The 20,013-nt window shown below is 42.2% G+C and overlaps 1 protein-coding gene across 1 annotated transcript in view; it reads left to right on the top strand.

Moving 5' to 3' along the window:
- Window positions 5,822-20,013, top strand: part of WNT2 (Wnt family member 2) — a 46,111-nt gene continuing 31,919 nt past the window's right edge. The window contains exons 1-3 of the mRNA XM_005679153.3: window positions 5,822-6,204; window positions 8,317-8,543; window positions 14,083-14,360. Of these exons, the coding sequence (XP_005679210.1) occupies window positions 6,122-6,204; window positions 8,317-8,543; window positions 14,083-14,360 (588 nt within the window). The 5' untranslated portion in view covers window positions 5,822-6,121. The remainder of the gene's footprint in view (window positions 6,205-8,316; window positions 8,544-14,082; window positions 14,361-20,013) is intronic.

The following is a 20,013-nucleotide window of genomic DNA, read 5'->3' as shown; positions in this document are numbered from 1 at the left end:
CTGCATTCCGTCCACGTTGTCTAGCACTACTCAGTGGGAGAAACAGAGCAGATTGTACTTATTCCATCTCACCTGGAATCAGAGTCCCTTCCTGAGTTTTGTGCTAATGTTATTATTTTCCTTCTACATGGTTTAAACCTTGTAAGATATTATAGTTGTTTCAACAGTCAATATTATTTTATATTTTCCCACAGACTTACCCTTCCCAGTGTTCATTCTTTTCTGCAATTTCATAACACCATCTGGTATAATTTTCCTTCAGCCTAAAGAACAGACTTAATACTTATTTTCTTAGCTTTTGTTTGAAACCATCTTTGTCTTCATTTTTGAAGGATCTTTACAATGACTATAGAATTCCAGCTTGGCAGTCCTTCATCTTTCCTCTTTAAGATATCATTCTATCTTCTGATTTCTGTTGATTTCAGTAGGTTCTGTTGAAAAGCCAGTCATATATTAGGATTTCTCTCATGAAGCTGTTGTGTCTGTCTTTTGATGCAGCTTTAATATTCTCCCTGTCTTTGTCAGTCATCTGTGTGATTTGCTTAACTATGGTTTTCCCTGTCTTTATTCTGCTTGAAATTTATAGATTTCTTGAATATGTGGTCTGATTCCTTTCAGCAGTTTGGAAAATTCTTTATTTGGAAATATTTTCTTAGTCCCATTCTCTCTCTCCTCTTCTTCTAGATTTCTAATTACAACTGGGTTAGACATTCTTATGCTGTATCTTATGTTCTGTATTTTTATACCCTTTTAACTCTCTCTCTGTGCATTAACCTGAATACTTCTTATTCATTTCTCTTCTTGTTTACCAGTCCACTGTTCTGCTGGTTCTAGATAGTTCTTCAATCCATCCATTCTCAATTTCAGTCTTAACTTCCCCCTTGCCCTCAGTTCTAGGATTTTCATTTAAATCTTCTAACGTGCGTTCCAGCTCTCTGTTAAAATTATGTTATTTTTTAACTTTTAAATTTTAGTTATTTTGCAGTCCCCAGATAAAACTAAATTATTTGCGGGTCTATCTCTATTTTCTTTTGATTTGCTTATGGGGTTTTTATTTTGCTTTTTGTAACTTTTGGATTTGATGCTAGATATAATAGATAAAAATTTGTAGAGACCCAGAATGAAATTATGTTCCTCCTGGAGAAGGAAATGGCAACCCACTCCAGTATTCTTGCCTGGAGAATCCCATGGACTGAGGAGCCTGGTGGGCTGCAGTCCATGGGGTCAGAAAGAGTCGGACACGACTGAGTGACTTTACTAAGGAGGGTTGCATTTTCTTTTGGCTTGCAAATAGAGAACCCATGACTCAGTTTGATCCTGTCAAAGTTGGGTTTAGACTTCATTGGGACTGTTCTGTTTCAGTTTTGCCCTTCCTCATGAACTGTAGTTTCTTCCCAAGGTAAGGGAAAGAACAAAAGAAGACCTCCCTTTTCAGTTTTGAAGGAGATTTTCACTGATTATAGAACTCAGTGTGAACCACTTTTTGTTTTCAGCCTTTTAAAGATGTTGCTGAACTGTCTTCTGGCTTCCGTTATTGCTAGTAAAAAGTCAGTTTATGACACGTATTCTTGTTCCTCTATATTTAAAGCATCTTTTCCCTCTGGCTGCTTTAGAGATTTTTGTCCTCCTTTTTTGAGTTTAAATTGTTTGATCATGAGGTACAAAGGCGTGACATGCTTTGTACGCTTATGTTGCTTGGTGTTTTGGGGGTCTGTAAATTGATGTGTTTTATGATACTAGACACATCTGGTGTAACATATCTTCAAATATTTTTGTCACATTTTCTTTCTCTCCTTTCTTTCTGTAACTCCACTTGCCCAAGCCTTGCAGCATCTTGTCACGGCTATATTCAGCTCAGCTCTTGGCCAAGGACTCGGGGTTAATTTCCATGTAGACTTCTTGGGCCCTCTTTTCCACAGCTACATATTTTCAGATATTCAGAATATCTATAGATACCTATATTCAGATATTTCAGATATTCTACCCTGCCCATCTCAGGTGCTGCAACAGCCCAGGCCTCTAAACCCTCCTTCTTAACTAAGACTGCTGCTCTTCTTGCACCATCCCTCCTCCCCCAAAAGCGTCCTTCAGCAGAAAAATCAGGACAGTTACGGGACAGTAACGGAGCACACTTCATGTGTTTTCCTTCTGTCAAAGATCATAGCTGTGTGCTGCCTATTACCCAGTGCTTGAAAAGATCTGCCTTATCATTTTGTCCAGGTCTTATAGTTTTTTTTCAGTAGGAGAACAAGTCAGGTACCTATTACTTTCTAAGTAATAGGCAAGTAATAGGTAAGTAATAGGCAAGTAATAGGTAAGTAATAGGCAAGTCTTTGGTGCCCATTACTTTAAATGCACATTGAGATTTAAATGATTGATATTGGAACTTTTCATAAAAGCAATTTCTGACGAAGAATAGGTAAAAGTGAAAGAGTTAGTCACTCTGTCGTGTCCAACTCTTTGCAACCCCATGGTCTGGAGCTCACCATGCTCCTGTCTCCATGGATTTCTCCAGGCAAGAATACTGGAGTGGGCAGCCATTCCTTTCTCCAGGGAATCTTCCTGACCCAGGGATCAAACCCAGGTCTCCTGCACTGCAGGTGGATTCTTTACTGTCTGAGCCACCAGGGAAGTCCTATGAATGCAGCTAGTATATCAAATAAAAACATGGGATATATATCATTAAAACTTTTTTTCCTAAGTGTATCCAAGAAAATCATATACATAAAAATAAAGGTTAAGTTTGAAATTTGAAGTGCTTTCCTTGCCCTTAAGGGCTTGCCCCCTTTCCCCTTTAGTCACTCCTAAATTCTTTATTAATAAAATTTATTAATAAATTTTTATGCATATAATTCTCTTAGATGGACAGATTTAGCAAGCAAAAAAGGTTTAATGATATATCCTGTTTTTATTTGATATATTATCTGTATCATTATATATATATATATATTATAATACTAGATTTAGAAAGCAAAAAAAATACAGTTTTTCTTTCTCCTTCTTGATCTGTTCTGTTAATACACAATGTTCTTTTAAGAGCATTGATTCTAAGTTGGAAATACTAGACTTTTGAATCACTGGTTAGTGAGTAGCTAAATCGGGGTCACTGCCTTAGGATGAAGCCAGTTCAGACTGAAACACAAATGACTATTTGGTTAAAGAAGTAACTGTCCATTTTTAGGGTGGAGATGGCTTGCTAGTAAATTAGTTTTCTCTCTGTCCTGGGAGATTAGACAAACAATGGATCTAACTAAGAAAATAGACTGACTCATTTGGCTACAATGCTATACTAAACTTACCAGCAAAGTAACATTAATATCCAGAAAGAGAATTGGGTTCTGTATACAGTAAATGAATTTTACAGTCAATTCAATGAGAAATAAAAAGTGAGATATTAAATGCACAGATCCAAAGGCACTCTGAACTCTCTTTCCTAACTCATCATCTGCTATATAGCAAGGTGGAAATCATGTGCAATTTACTTAATTCTTCCTTAGAATGGTAGTGTTTATTGGAAGAGAGGTGACGTTTGTAATAACTTTCTTCCCTCCTAATCTTCTTGAGCATTTCCCAGCTTCTAGTAGTGAGCACTCCATCTCAGTACAGATGAGGTAGGAGGAAAGTCAGACCTGCTGGGCAGGCAGAGAATTTGTACAGGGCTAGTTGATTATAAGTGAATAGGGGTGGAGAATGTCAGAGACAGAATCACAGACCTGACAGGAAGAAGTGTCTGTGTGAACCTTTCTCACATCTGGATTTAGCTTTTCTGGAACTTTTTTAGCCTTCGCCATTCACCAAGGCTGATTTCTTTTCTGCAAGTCATGAGGTACTGCTCCTGCCCCAGGATAAAGTCCTTTGGAGTGGATTTCATTAGTTTTGGGGATGGTCCTGATCTCATTCCAGGAGGTCTGGTTCAGGTTTAGGTCATTCCACTGGCCTCATCTACAACTGAAGGGCAGATCTCCTGGCCACTCCATAACTCCCTGGGTGGGGAGGAAAGGCCTCTAAGCTGACAGTCACACTCCATGTATTTCTAACTCCCCTCTTCTGGGAGATGCGCTGAGGTGGGTGGAACTTGAGTGTTTTAGATAGTTTCAGGCCTCACTGTCCAGGAGAAAAGCATATGACTGCCTACCTTTCCCAACATACACACCCACGCCTCTACTACAGTATTTACTAGTCGCTGGTAGAAGTGCAGGGACTGTGGACAAAAGAGAATGGAAGTATATTTTAGCTTACTCTTCTGCTTCACCCAGGAGAAAGCTTTATAAGCATAGACGTAAATGAGATATTTCTTGCTGTTTGGTGCCTATCACATCACTCTCCTCTTCTCCCCTTAACCGCCACCCGCGCATAGACACACACAACCAGCTTGTGCACACACTGTGAGCAGAAACACAACCCGCTCCTCCCCTGCCCCTCCCTCCCTCCCGGCACAGACCGATCAGAACTTCCCCTGGGTCGCGGCCCAGCGATATGGAGCGGCCCTGGCGCGGAGCCCTGCTCTTCCCGAGTCGTGGGTGGCGCGGTGCTTGTTTCCCTCCCCTCCCTTTCCGGACCCAAACGGGGATGTATCTGGGTCAGCCTGGGAGGGGCTGGACCTGCCAGGGACCAGCGGTTGAGGGGGAGTGGGGGGAAGGGGTGGCGATGACAGCATCTTTCAGGTTTTTGGCTTTCCCGAGATTCGCCCCGTCCAGCTTCTCACCTCGTTCGCGCCGAGCGAGAGCTGATGCTCCGGCCAGTCTCGCCTCTAGGAATAGGGTGTGGGGAGAGCCTGTCCTTCCTATCTGGACCGCCACCCCTCCATTCTCTGCTAACAATACAGCGCCCACCCAACCCCCAACAGGCACACACATTCCCCAAGGCATGCTTCGCGGGCAGGCGGGCGGCGGGTCCCCCCCGCCCCAGGAAAAGAGCAATGGAACAGTTCACGGCCGCCGCGAGTTCCTGGTCTTCCTTCCTTTCCGGTGATAAACGGCGGGGCTACAAGCCAGTTACTGCTCAAGATGCTCCACCCGCGGGCTCAAGCCTCTTTCTCTGGGCCCTCCGGGGGCCCAGATCAGGACAGATGGCCCCATTACCTCAGCAAGGCGCAAAAGCTGAGCGCCCGGGTGACAAGAGGCACGACCAGGGCTGGGGCGCGGACCCTCGGCCGGCTCCTGCTGCCTCGCTTCCTCCCTGCATGGTCTTTTGCGCCAGGGAGGAGCTGGGTGTGCGTAAAAGCCGCATCTTCCCCAGACGCTATGGCTGAGTACGCCTGGGTGAGGTCCGGAGGGTCAGGGACCTTCCTGGCTCCCCTCCCTGCGAGCTCTGTATATAAGCCCAGCACGGAGGAATCAAGGCCACAGGTCCTCATTTCCTTGAGGCCTGGCCCCTCCCTCCCCAACCTTGCCCTCCTTAGCTCCAAATTTACAAGTGTTTGCTCTTCCTTTCGGTGTTAGGGAGAGAAGCGGAGGAACGAGTTGAAAATCAGCTCTGGATTTCTGCCTCCTGTACACAGCTATCTCTTTACCCTCTCCCTCGTTTCCCCACATTGCACCCTGGGCGACTTCTGTAGCCTCGCCTATCCCGAGCGCTTGGTCCCGCAGCTGGGGACCCACTGATGCTCTTTGACCCGGAGCTTCCCGAAAGGTGCCTGCCTCCGCGGGTGCTCGAGGCCACGCAGAGGTGTTTCCTCCTCCCCACCTCACTTCACCCACAGACCTCTCTTGCCATCATTTCATCCACCCCTATATAAAACACCGCTCCCCCCACCCCCACCGCCTCCGCCACCCTGCCCGGCGCAGCGCCCCCTCCCTCGGCTGCGCCTGGGCGGGCAGGGAGCTGAAGGGACCGGGACGCGCCTGAGGCGCGCAGAGCTCTCCAGCAGCCCGCGCTCGCCGCGCCTGGGGAATTGGCTGTGGGCGAGGCGGCCCGAGCTGGCCTTTATCGCTCGCCCCGCTGGTGGCTTGAAACTTTATCAGCGAGTCTCGCCACTCGCCGCAGACGTGAACGGGGGGCGGGGGCGCGGCGAGGCGCCGGCGGCCGTGACGAGGCGCTCCCAGCGCTGAGCGCTTATGCTCCGGGCACGCATGGCGCCCGCACACGGAGTCTGACCTGATGCGGACGCAAGGGGGTTAATATGAACGCCTGTCTCGTTGGAATCTGGCTCTGGCTCCCTCTACTCTTTACCTGGCTCAGCCCTGAGGTCAGCTCTTCATGGTGGTAAGTCCACGCGCACGGGCGCCGAGGGATTTTGGAGATGGGAATGGAGACCGCACTGGTCGCATAGATCCTTCCCGGCGGCGCTTCCTCGCAGCCGTGGCAGTCACGGATTCCGACCCAATCCCAGCTGCTGCCCTCTCCTATCACCCCTTCGCTTTTCCTCGGAAGGCCATTCCGGCTTTGACAACTCCAATCCTTCCACCACTACCCTCACCCACTACACATACACTGCCCCTCAAACGAGAGCTCAGATGTGTGGTTTATTTGGATCCAGCTGAGCGACAGCAAAATCGGGATCTTTTAGACAAGCGCTAGCCGGGTCTCTAGCTCCACTAGCAGAGACGTCTGTGTATGCGTGCGCACGCGCGCGCGTGTAAACTCACCTCCAAAACTACAATCGTCTCCCTCTGCTCCCACCCCGCAAAACCCTCAAGGTAAACCGACGGGCCGATTCAGGCAGGCGCAAGCCGTAGAACCCAAAGCGTGTGATTTTGCATTATTTCTCGTCCTTCCACATTCCTAGTGCTTCACCCCAGTGGGGCGGAAAAACATTTTGCTACCCCCAGGTAGAGACTCCCACCTTAATAGAAAGCTCCAGAAGTCGGGGACTCTAAGACGTTACCCTGTTCGAAACCAGTCATCTCAAAGGGTAACTTTGCTGCTGTCCCTTTATACGGTGATCTTCTATCTATTTTGCAGAGTGAAGGAACTTTGAAACCTAACAAGTTACCATCCTTAAATGTTACAAGGGGAGAGGTTCTCCCCACCCACAAACTCTTCTCCATCTCTTTCGGATCTTGAGAAAAGAGAGTTGAGAACTCTCTAACGTTTTTGCACCTAAAAACTTCAGAACAGACACTTAAAACGGTTTAGAAAGATCGGTTATCTGTTATGAAGTGCTTTTTTTTTTTTTTTTTAAAGAATCTGGCAAAAGTAAGGCATCTTGGCCAAATGAAAGACTAGAGCAGGAAGCTTTAGGAAGACATGAGCTCTCCAAAGGAGCAAGGCAAAGGGTTGATAGGAAGAGGGGTTCAATTCCTTCCTAAGCTGCTCTGAACAGAAAGGCGTTTAGCCTTGACATTGCTGACACAGGATCAAAGATTGATTTATCAGAGTGACCATTTTTCAATAAAATGACTATTTCGGTTTCCATGGGTGTATAAACATTATTTACTGCCCAGGCTTTTTGTCACATTGTCTCTCAGCTGTCACTTAAATATATTTTTGGGGAGTCACAGCTGTAACGATTTTATGATCATATAAAATAATGAAAATACAAGAAAAAGACATTCTCCTTGTTTGATCGCTTCAAAAGACACCTATGGCAGCTTGGGTTATATAAAAGGTACCTTTCTAAACATTTCACAACTAATAGAGAACATCTGGGTAGAGATGATGATGTAATTTTTTGTTAAAGTTTCTTTTCAAAAGTACTTTATGAAGCTATAACACTGTTTGATTCTTCCAAACATTTAGTATCCTTAATAACAATAGAAAGATTTTTTTCCAAGGGTTCTCTATAAAGCCAAAAAAGAGCTGGAAAATGGAAATATTTAAAGGATTCTTTAGTAGGAAAAGAATGGCATGTCTGTGCAGAGAGTGTAGCATCAGATTCCAGTAGGTGCTGATTAGACAGACAGTTTCTTTGAGATACTTAAACATCAGATCAACAAAATGGCAGTGAGGAGCTTCTAAAGGTCTACTTCCTCCAAAACCAAGTCTGGACACACTGTATATTGAGATCAGAGCCTTCTTGAGAAAAATGTCTTCCAAAAACCTGTTGGCCTTCCCCCTCACCCCATTCCTGGACTGCAGACCTTGCCTCTCCCACTCTGCCCAGAGCCTCATCTGGTGGCCTTAGCTTCATGGCCAAGAAACAGTCAGCACTTAGTTTTGGAGTGGCTTCTACCAGATCACTCACCATACCTGCCGTGCCACTTCTCCAGTGAACTTAAGTTTAAAAAAACAAAACAAAACAAATTTTGCGTTCTAATATCCCCTACAGGATAAAGAATTCATATATGAAATACTGTTTTGAACTTTTCCCACTCTGGGGAAACACCCTGCCAGGCCTTGCTGTTCAGGACTCTCCCCAACGCTGGTCCTTCCTAGGTACATGAGAGCTACGAGTGGCTCCTCCAGGGTGATGTGTGACAACGTGCCAGGCCTGGTGAGCCACCAACGGCAGCTGTGCCACCGACACCCGGATGTGATGCGCGCCATTGGCCTGGGCGTGACTGAGTGGACGATGGAGTGCCAGCACCAGTTCCGCCAGCACCGCTGGAACTGCAACACCCTGGACAGGGATCACAGCCTCTTCGGCAGGGTCCTGCTCCGAAGTAAGTCTCTCGCCTTCACACAGCTCACGGGCTCTGCCCTCACACACACACACCCTTATCTGGTCTTCACAGTCCCTGCCCGTCTTGTCTTGCATTCTGTTCAGTCAAGAAGCTTGTTCTGTTGGGTGCCATTGGCCCTCTTTTACAGATGTGGGCTCGAGAAATCAAGAAGCCTGCCCAAAGTTTTGGAGGAGGCTGGTCATGGGTCAGGGTACAGTGTCCTTGGCTCTGTTATCCATGTCCCGTCATAACCCTGCCTGTCCCTCCAGGTTCAGATTTTGTCTCTAGGAGAAAAGGAAGCAGCAGCCACAGAGCACTCTTGACTTTTAAACTCTTCTTTCTGGGACCTGACCCTTCCAGAAGGATTTAGCAGAAGATTGGGAAAGAATTCCCACATCTTTTATTGGCCATAAATGGTCATTGTTACAATAACAAATCAGTGTGATTGAGAAGCAGAGAGAAACCTCTGCTTGTCACCTTTGACCTCCCATTCAGCTACTCCATCTTGGGTCACTCTGTTTCTAAACTTCTTTTTTTTATCCCCCAGTAAACTGTAAATTCTGTAAGGCAGGGACTCATTCTGCCTTCTCTGCATTTTGCTTGTATCTCATATGTTGTAGGCAGCACTCATTCATTGAATGGTTGAATGAATGAATAGATAAACTTGCAATGAGTACCTATTCTCCAGGTGCGTTTTAGGCAGAAGGATATTTATGGAAGGTAGGGTGAGAACCATGAATACATCAAGGTAGACCTTTGAGATATTGAAGGTTTGGTTCTAGATCACTAGTCATTACAGTAAAGCAAGTCACATGAATTTTTTTGGTTTCCCAATGCATATAAAAGTTATGTTTAAATTATATATATGTATATTACATTATGTATCCATGTCTATTCAGAGAAGGCAATGGCAACCCACTCCAGTACTCTTGCCTGGCAAATCCCATGGACGGAGGAGCCTGGTAGGCTGCAGTCCATGGGGTCACTAGGAGTTGGACACGACTGAACAACTTCAGTTTCACTTTTCACTTTCATGCATTGGAGAAGGAAATGGCAACCCACTCCAGTGTTCTTACCTGGAGAATCCCAGGGATGGGGGAGCCTGGTGGGCTGCCGTCTCTGGAGTTGCACAGAGTCGGACATGACTGAAGCGACCTAGCAGCAGCATACATGTCTACTACCTACTGTAAAAACAATGTACATACCTTAATTTTTAAATACTTTATTCAAAAAATTCTGTCATCAGACAATGCAGGGTTGCCATAAAGCTTCAGTTTGTAAACACACACACACACACACACAGTATCTGTGAAGCGCAATAAAGTGCAATAAAATGGGGTATGCCTGTGGTTTCCTTACTTTTTTTAGAAAGCACATTGAAAATTATCTAATTACATAATAAACTTAAATGTTCTGAATGTGGAAAGTAGCTCACTAGCTTGTATACAAACAGAGAAAATCAAATCCTATTTTTTTTTTTAAAAAAAACCATCCCTTAACCTGGCCTTAGCAGTTTCTTCAAGAAGCAGCACATCCCATTTGCTACTGGGAAATCTGACTGAAAACACAACAGTCTATGTGTGAATCGCAGAAACAGGAAGTTTCCTCTTGTTTTTGCCCACTGCCCTCCCCTACCCCCTAAGAAAATCGTTCAGGCTGTGCACTTGGTAATGCTTAACAGAGGGTGTTTCTATCATGTAATCATCATAGCCCTAGGGTTTTATGAGGCCAAACGCATAACTGAATGTCTCTAAACATCCCCCAAGGGCGTAGTGCTCTCACTCTTGGTGTTTCCCTAAAGTTAATTTACTGCGATATTCTGCAATTTTATTCTCTAGTTTAAGAAGTATATTCTTCTGCATTCCTTTTGGAGTTTCGATATGACATCGCAAAATTTTTGAAAGGATGATGATAATAAATTTCAGCTACATGGAATTTTAAGACTTCACCTAGATTAGTTCACCAGTGAATCAATCAAAGTGCTGGACCTTGTCAAAGAGAGTTTGCAAATATCTGGCACAAGAAATCTTTGCATATATTATGTACAGGCTCTCGGTATTTAAGATGTATTAGGAGTGTTCCTTTTCAAAGTTCTCACAGCCATTTCCAATGATTACAAATTAAGAGTACCTCTCATTTATAAAATGATCACCTACAGAGTCTATCTATGAAAATCCATTAAGATGTCTCCATAATGAAAAAAAACCCTTTCGATCACAAATCAAAGGAAGCAAGTTTGACCACTGATCCTAGACAGTATATCTCCCAAAGCAGGACATTCATTCATAAAATACTTTAACTTAATATTAGCAATATTGGTTTCTTCAGAGCTGTACGGTGGCTGAGAGGGAAAAGGTAATAAACAGAGAAAGCATAACAAGTTTGACTCAATCTAAGGCTTCAGGTAAATTAGAGATTATAACTGCATTTCCTTCAGATTTCTTTCATATGAAGCCGAATGCTCTGCCAAAGCACTCAAAACTTAGAACACTCATGCTACACAATTTCTTTCCAATCTTCACAGAAAGCCAGATTTCTTCCTGGACATTTATGTAAACTCCTGTGACTGTCAGTGATGATTTTGTGTTGGTTATGGGAAGGCTGAATTTGGCCTAAGGTAGCTTATCCTGGAAATAATCACGAAATTCCAATGAAGCTATCCAAAGAGTTTTACAATTAATTGCTTGGAGGGAAACTCACATCTTAGAGTTGTAAAGAACCCTCCTTCAGAAACCTAAAAATTCTCATAGATGAATAGGAAAGGCAAAGGGCAGTACCATATATAAGGAGAACATAAAAGTTACTAACATACCCTGTGGTCACAGAGAAATGGAGAACATTTGCCTCTTTTGCTTCAGCGAACAAGAGTTAAGACCAGAACAATTTTTAGGAACTTTTGTAATTTGCTCATTGAACTGGCTGTCCCCAGACATGGGCAGAGAAATGTAGGCAGAACTAGTAAACTTAAAAATAATCCTACAAGAATTTGCACACACCTCCAGAATTCTAGAATAAGCCTTAAACAAAAAAAGGTCATTAGGTAGCATCCTTGCTTTCTTTTTTTAAAAAAAAACAAGCATTTTTAAAAAGAGCTGCATAATCCATAACCTTCCAGAAAGCCTAGCTTCTAATGTTTTGCCCTCCCAGTCACCTATACTAATCTATACACTGAGTAAACACTGCTTGACTTATCTCAAACCAAAAATTAGAGAAACTTCAATAGTAACATAATAGCAAGTCTAAATGTCACCATTCAGATTTGGATTTTGTTTAATATTGCAATGGCTTTAAGCAGAATCAGTTTTTCTAAAAGGCCTAAGATCAAAATTTATTTTGTTACAAAGCCAACTCTTGAAATGTGCTACTATTTTGCACATAGCATTTAAGTGATTCATCTAAGACACTTAACTGAAAACATCTTAAGGCTGTATCTACATGATACCAAAACATCTGGAGGTAAAATGAAAAGTCATTCCATGTGCTATTTTTTTATTTAAATAAACAAATATCTAACTATTTAGTAATGAGTTTGAATAATAAATGACACATATTCAGAAAGGTGATGGTTTTGCTTTGGAAATTATTTCTTAAATGTAGCAGATTTCGAGTGTTTTTTTTTCTTTCAGCCAATAAGTCAATGTACTTGTTTGCAAGTTAAGCCAGGATGCAGTCTATGAGTAAGCAATTCATTCCTCTACCAACTTGCAAAATACTGTCTGGTCACTGACATTCTATCATGTGGATCTTCCCTAGCTTTCCCCTACAAGACCACCTCCTAAAGCTTCTCTTCTTTCTCCTTAAAAAGTAAGATTAGTACATAATAGATTATGCACTTGAGAATTTCCCGCCATGTGATATCTCTAAATGTGGGCACTGAACTCCAAATTCAAAACCAGGTTTTAGCAGACCAGTGGGATGACTATGGACAAGGTATTTTTTAAAACAGTAAAAATGGGTAAGATAAAAATTTTATTTATCTGAAAGCTGCTACCAGAGATTAAGCTACATCTCCATCTATTAGTCACCATTTTTTACAGAACATCTCAATTTCACTTAGAAAATCATCTGTGATCCTTATAATATAATCTGGAATTCTAAAACAGCTCCCACAACCATCACATTTCTCTCCGGAGAGCACTACCTGCTACCTATGGCAAATATTCATATAATTGATTCTACTTAACTTCAAGGCATGATTGATTCCTTTTATTGGTTTGTTTGATGATTAGAGGTTTCAGGGGAGATTTTTTTTGAAGGCTGAGGTAAGTGCCATTTAATATGGTGTAGATATGTTTTCCTGATTTTTAATAATGAGACTAGCAGAGCAAATATTGCAAGGGATGTATAATAAATTTTAGCACTGAATGACAAACGGAAACAAGTAGGGCTTCGATGCGAAAAGGTGGTTTGTTCTCCCAGCTGCATGGTTCAAAAAGTCACACTCGTTTTGACATATTGAATCACCAAAATGGCTCTCCATTTGCTTCCTTGCATTGGCATTAGCTTGTTCAGCTTCTATTTTGATTGTTAATATATTTGCTGCAGCAACCATTAATAAAAAGGCATGCTAATAACAATGAAATACAGCTCCACTTGAAAAATGAGGTGCACACAGACCCTAAAGAGCCTTATATCTGTCACTATACCACAACACCGTGTTATGAGTTACTACAGATTATTAAAATAATTTAATGTAGTTATTGCACTGAAATATGTACCTTTCAGTCTGTAAGTGAAAGTAGCCTGTGCTCTAATAAAGAACAATTCTAAGAAAGCACCCCAAAGGGTTCTTGCCCAGGTCTAATTATAAGCGGTAAATTTGTTTCCTTCCAGAAAAACCAAAGAAAAGCTTTTCACTGTCTTTCACCCAATTAGCGCAGGTGTTCCAGAAGAAAGTAAATTCACCTTAATATTTAGACGTAGCATGTAACTCAAGTATATTGCATATTGCCTCCAAAAATCTCTCCCTTACTTGCAAGTTGATGCCAAGAGGGGATGGTTACTGCCACGAACTGTCTTCCCACCTCAGCCCCTAGGTTACTTTGAATTCAGCATTTCAGTAATAATCACTTACATGCATATGAGTGTCCTCAATAATGCCTGGAAGGTTTTTTCCAGGAGAGCTGCAGTGGCATGAATACCAAAATATGTTATGGAACGACAGAATTGTAAAATTCAGACGGTGTGGTGTAGAGGAGGAACCGAAGGCCTAGATGCATTTGTCTCCTCTCTTCTGGGACACGTGAGATTCTAGGTTAAAGAAAGCACATGTACGAGACTAACGTGTGCAGGGCAGACTCCTGCTGCATTTTCTTTTATACTCTATTTACTTTAAGGATAGTTGTTACACAGTTATCCAAATTGACAAAGGCTTGTAATAAGTGCCATGATTCATATTCAAGAGCGAACCTTTGCTCTAGGAAAGAATTCTTCAAGAATACTTTGTCAGAGGCAGAACAAGTATTAAACAGCCATCAGGTGAAAGTTATTCACAACGAGCCATTCCAGACTCCTTTTAAGAACAGCATTTTTGTTACAGGTAGCCGGGAATCTGCATTTGTTTACGCCATCTCTTCGGCTGGAGTTGTATTTGCCATCACCAGGGCCTGTAGCCAAGGAGAATTAAAATCCTGTTCCTGTGACCCAAAGAAGAAGGGAACCGCCAAGGACAACAAGGGCACTTTTGACTGGGGTGGCTGCAGTGATAACATTGACTATGGGATCAAGTTTGCCAGAGCATTTGTGGATGCCAAGGAAAGGAAAGGCAAGGATGCCAGAGCCCTGATGAACCTTCACAACAACCGAGCCGGCAGGAAGGTATGGACCTCGACAGTGCTCACTGGGTAGACTGCATGGCCTCATAAATCACTTAGGCCAAGCTTATCTTAAACTTTCCGAGAGGTACAAAAATGCTTATCATCACAGCTTCCCACTGTCCCCCAGCCCAGAGCTGTTTGCCCTAAAGAATACCACCGACTGGGCTGAAATATCCCACCTGCACTCCAGCTTCCCTACCACAGCGGAGGTGAAAAAGTCCACCCGCTGCTTTTGCCAGTGTGTACAGTCAAGTGTCTGTGGTCTCTCTGGATACTGTACCATGTAGTCACAAGACAGCGTCTGTGGCTGAGGCTAGGGCTGCTTCCCACTTACCGATGGGACAGTGAATGCTTGTATCTAAGGGGTGTCAAGACCAAGAACATCTTCTCTCAAACTTATCATGAAAGCAGCTCACCAGGCATGGCTTGTTGGCTTCTTCTAGATTCAGGGAGGCTCTTTTTAGAACCAGACCCCAGTTTCACTCTTGAAAGCCCCACCTTGGGTTTTCTGGAACTGGATGAGTAAATGCACCAAGGGAAGACATGCCCCAGAGGCTTTGGCCCCTTAATCGCTGGTCCTGCCTAACTTTTTGGGTATCTGGTCAGTATTCATTCCCTAACCCCTATTTGTTAGATGAGGAAACAGACCCTTCAGAGCTCAGGGTCACCTGCAGAATCAGAAGAAATGTCAGGACTAGAATTCCAGTTTCACCTCCCAGGCCCAGGGTGGTTTGGCCTAGGATTAAACCATTTTAATGCCAATGATCAATCTACTGATGAGCCATGTTTGGGGATATGGTGGCATGACCAGAATAACAAGAGAATCTGAATGCTGCATGTTAGGCCTTTGTGTAAGAAAAGCATAAACCAGTTGGGCTAATCAAACACTCAGTCAGAACCACTCTAAAATAACCTAATTGCCAATGAGAAGAGATAACCATAATTTGTCTTTTATCAACACAAAATCAAAATGTGCTTGATAGTAATATGTAAAGAAAGATCAGCATAAAATTGAAAAGTCCCCAGGGGGGCTTTAATAGGAAAAAGAATAGAAAAGAATGCAGATCTGTTTGGATGAAAACCCTTTTACTAGGCTCACAGAGGGAACAGATCTCATTTAAAGGAAGTTGGAAGGAAAGAAGTCTTGCTTAGCACATGGAATAAGATGAGTGTGACCTGAACTGTTTACAAATAGTACCTTCTTGAACTTTGAAAATCAACATTCTTTATTTTCATGAATTTATGAACTTACAGTGACTACTGCCAAGAATATAGACTGCAGTTGTGCAACCCTACAACTATCGGTAATTACTGTTTATGCATGGCTCAGATAAGGAAAAATTTACATTGACCTTTGTTTTGACATTGATACCACATGTATAGGTTATAAAGTGTGGTGTCTTTGATAGGAGAATGCTGCTCAATTATTCAAGCGCAATATACAGATCTCTCAGACTATCTGTACAGATAAGAGCATATGGTTATACACTGCATCCAAAATAACATTGACTCATCAAAATAAATGTTAATTTTGCTTAGTAGGTCATTAGATATTGAATGTTTCCATTCTTCAAGACAATAGATCTCAGCTATTATACTGTAGGCTCTGAATCAATATGACTTTTAATGTAAATCACATGATTCCTCACTGGATAGAGGTGAACAGCTGTCAGGCCTCAGATATTCTCCTGCCTACTCTGCAAAACTTAGGAGGCTACTTTTGATTGGAATAAAAGTGCACACACTGACTTTTTAAAATATGGCTTTAATTAATGGTGGGTGGGCAGACTTTTTCAAGGAGATGCATGATGTCAGTGAATATGAACTTTAATGAGAGTAAATGTATTGAGATAAACATGCGTCTCTAATTCTCTTCTTGCGGTCATTAGACCCCCAGTCTCTGCTCCCCCTTCTTTCCAGCAGAAGGTCTGTGGAATCAAAATGAGAACAGGCTGGGGTGTGTTTGAAGGCAAACCTCCTGAGCTAAGCCTCCAACTGGCCTGGCTCTAGTAAACCCCAGCCTCCAAAGCTGACAGCAACATTGATTCATTTGTTTTTTTATTCTTTGCTTTTCAATATTTCCCAAATTGTCCAATATGAACATTTTCTACTTTTTTAAGTGGGCATGGGGGGGAGGAGTAGGGCCAATACATTTTAAAAGAAAAGCCATCTATTCCAAGATTGTTCCGTTTAGCCAATGCTACACGTGAGAATTCAACACTGCCATCACAAAAGGCCTTAACTTTCCCCTAATATTTGAGCAGTTTAATTCCTTTATTATAGCAGCTGGTTAGAGCACCCTCATGTGTTTCTGTACTGTAATATCATTTTAGATCTGTGCTATTATATCATTTTATTTTCATCACAGCTTCAGCAGAATTTGTAATGATGTTTTCCTGAAACTCATCTTGAGTCTAGTTTTCTACCTCCAAATAGGGCTATTAATAAGTCTTGAAAAGATAAACTACCTTGTTCAAAACATTTTATGGGAAAAGACATTCCATAACTTCTCTCAGCAGTTCTTTTTAGGTCTAAAGAAGCCATGCTATGAAAGCTTGTAAATTGCATTGTAAGGTAGGTTAAGGTAAATGACAAGCAAAAGGTACTTGGTTGATATCCACCACTTGTTTCCTCTCAGGATCCAGAAAATGGCTTTTAAATTAATCCACTCTTTCTACATGAAGTAATCCCAACTTCTTTTACGTTTCCTAAGAGAATCTGTCTCTAAATAGTCCATGTACCCAATCAAATACTGCCCTTCAATCACTGGACATTTCCATAATAAGAGAGGAATTCCATAAAGATATTTTCCTGCCAAAGTACTTCTTACCATAGTGAAGATGGAACATAGGATGTCAAGGAAGACCCACCTTCGTTTTAACCCCACAATAGCAGTGGCTTAGATCACGGAACCCCGCAACAGCAGTGGCTTAGATCACGGAACTCAGCTCTCTCAGGTGTAAAAGGGAGTGCAGAACGCTGTGGAGGAACAAGGGAAGGGAGCAGAAGAGAACCTGGCGCATAGTAGGTGCTTAGTAAGTTAGTCCCCCTCTTCCTCCCTTAGTGATGTGCAGTTTGTCTGTAATTCGGGGTACAGAATCAGCCACAAATCCAATTTGAGCTGGTATTTAGGATTCAGTCTGATCTCTGCAAGTACCTAGAGACTCATCTTCAAATACAGTCCAACATACTAATAAAAAATAGTATTCCCTAGTGTACAAAAGACAATCAAAATCCTTTGTAATTTGATTTCTAAAAACCCCTATAGGAATAAAAAATAGTATTAGTATTTTTGTTTTTCAAATAAGGAAACTGGGTCTCAGAGGGATCAAGTGACTAACACATAGGGGCACACAATCATGAGTCCTGGGCTTGGGGGTTCAAACCCTCTGCTTTCACCCTTTTGTCTTTACCTACTTTTCCGTGTTGTCTCTGTTGAGAAGGATAAACACACAGTACTTCTGTATTTTAAAAAATTAAAAACAAAACAAAAAAAACAGCAGCAGCTGCTGCCCTTGGAAGGTAGTTTACTGATGATTTTTCCCCTTTGTGTGTGTCTTTAATTTCACAAGTCTTCTAAAGTGAATATGTATTATTATTTTTAATAAAAGGGAAAACTCTGTTTTAAATGCCAAAAACATAACTTCTAGTCACCATGAGTATGCCTAAAGCAACTCAGCCTTATTTGGTGGGATTCCCAAAAGTTCAACTCAAGGCACAGCAAGTATGTGCTGTTGGGTTAAATTTGGGGAAAGCACTGTTTCTGGTACTATGGCATATGGAGAAAAGAATAAAACAAAGTTCTGATCACAGGAAACTAAATCTGAGTCAGAGAGACAAGTGAAATACAACTGTATATAGTATATACATTGTAGAGAGTATAGGGCGAGGAAGCCCTATTCTATATGGTATAGTAGAAAAATCACCCAACAGAGCCAGTCAGTTGAGGAGAGAAAGGCTATGTCATAAAAGAACTGGATGTTGGAGATAAAGGTTTCCCATGACTGAGATAGGGCAAATGCTTTCCAGGATGAAGGGCCTCCAAGTCACAGAAAGATATGAAAGCAGAAAAAACATCAAAAGTGAGGAACGACAAGGGTCCCAGGGGAGCTCATGACTGAGCATTAATACGGCCTGAGGCTTCAAGTCTGAGTCTTGGCCAGCTGTGGAGAGCCTCAAATGCCATGCTGAGATATTCAGATGCCACTGTGAAGCAACAGGAAAGTACTGAGCAGGAAGGTACTGAACAAGGTACTGGGGGAGATGTTAAATACTTAAGTTCTACTTCTATACATTGTTAATTTCTCTAGAGTCCACTTAAATAGAATGCTAGATTTCAAAATTAAAATCTTCTGGTTTGAATGAACAACTTAAAAAAATGGACTCAATAGGAAATTTATGAGAAATTTTTACCTCCCTGAATTTTATTTTCAGCCTATACATATAAAGACTGATACAAGCTTCCCGATGAGTAGTAATTAAAAATTAGCACATGGCAACTGATGTTGCTATTTGCTATTTATATTTTTAACATAATGTTTACATGGTTATTGGCATTTTTCTTGTAGCTCAGGGAATAAAGAATCTACCTAAAATCTGCCTGCAATGCAGGGGACACAAAAGACACAGGTTCAGTCCTTGGGTTGGGAAGATCCCCTGGAGAAGGAAATGGCAACCCACTAGAGTAGTCTTGCTTGAAGAATCCCATGGATTCTGCCAGAGGAGCCTGGCAGGCTACAGATGGTGTCACAAAGAGTGGGACACAACTGAGCCCGAGCATGGACGGACTTACACTGTCATTAGCTCATTAGGGGTTCTCAGCTATTGACATCATGTTGACTAAGGCAACATGGAGGCTGGGACTCTGGAATTAGAACACTGGTTCCAAAACTTGAGCACAATCTTGGACAGGTTACCTAACAAGGATTGCTACATAAAATATATATACCTATGCATGAGGCTTTAAGCAAACCTAGAAGATAGGTATCATTATTATCTATATTTTGCAATATGAAGAGACTGATTTCAGTTAGGAAATAAGGTCAACTTGTTTCCTAATTCCCACTAGAATTGAATTTATTCCCTAGCTGAAATTCAAACTTAACCTAGGCTCCTGTAATTTTTATTTATATATTTTGACAGCCTGTATTTTATATGTGAGGAGTTTGGAGGGTGAAGATCCAAAGTTTTAGTTCTCTGCCCTGCCCAGGCCAGCACCAAGCAAGGTCAGTGCTGTGGAGCACTGGGCCCACCCCTGAGCTTAGCCCACTGGGGCGCGGCACAAAACAGATGCTTCCCAGTTCTGACTACAGGAAATGCCTCCAAAGTCAACACAAATGGATACTGTACAAGATGTAAGCACAGCTTTACAGGCAAGTAAATTGTGGGCCTAATAAAGGCTTCCAAGAATAGATCCTATGATGCCACCTAAGATAAATAATACATAATGGTTCTGAACCAAGAGAACTGGACGTAATGAAAAAGAAATCACTCTCTAAAAGTAAGGAATGGCAGTAGAAAGAAAGTGATAAAACTGAACTGAATTAGAGCCAAACTGCTTTAACTCCTATATATCCTCATCTTCCCTTCATGTTGAGCATCTTCATGAAGCCCAACTTTCACTTAGCACAGATTTATCTTCTGATTGGTTTTCT

The sequence above is a fragment of the Capra hircus genome, chromosome 4 (genome assembly GCF_001704415.2).
Source record: "Capra hircus breed San Clemente chromosome 4, ASM170441v1, whole genome shotgun sequence".
Classification (NCBI taxonomy): domain Eukaryota; kingdom Metazoa; phylum Chordata; class Mammalia; order Artiodactyla; family Bovidae; genus Capra; species Capra hircus.
Note: the sequence above shows the minus strand (reverse complement) of the source record. Positions and strands in the feature narration are given on the sequence as shown.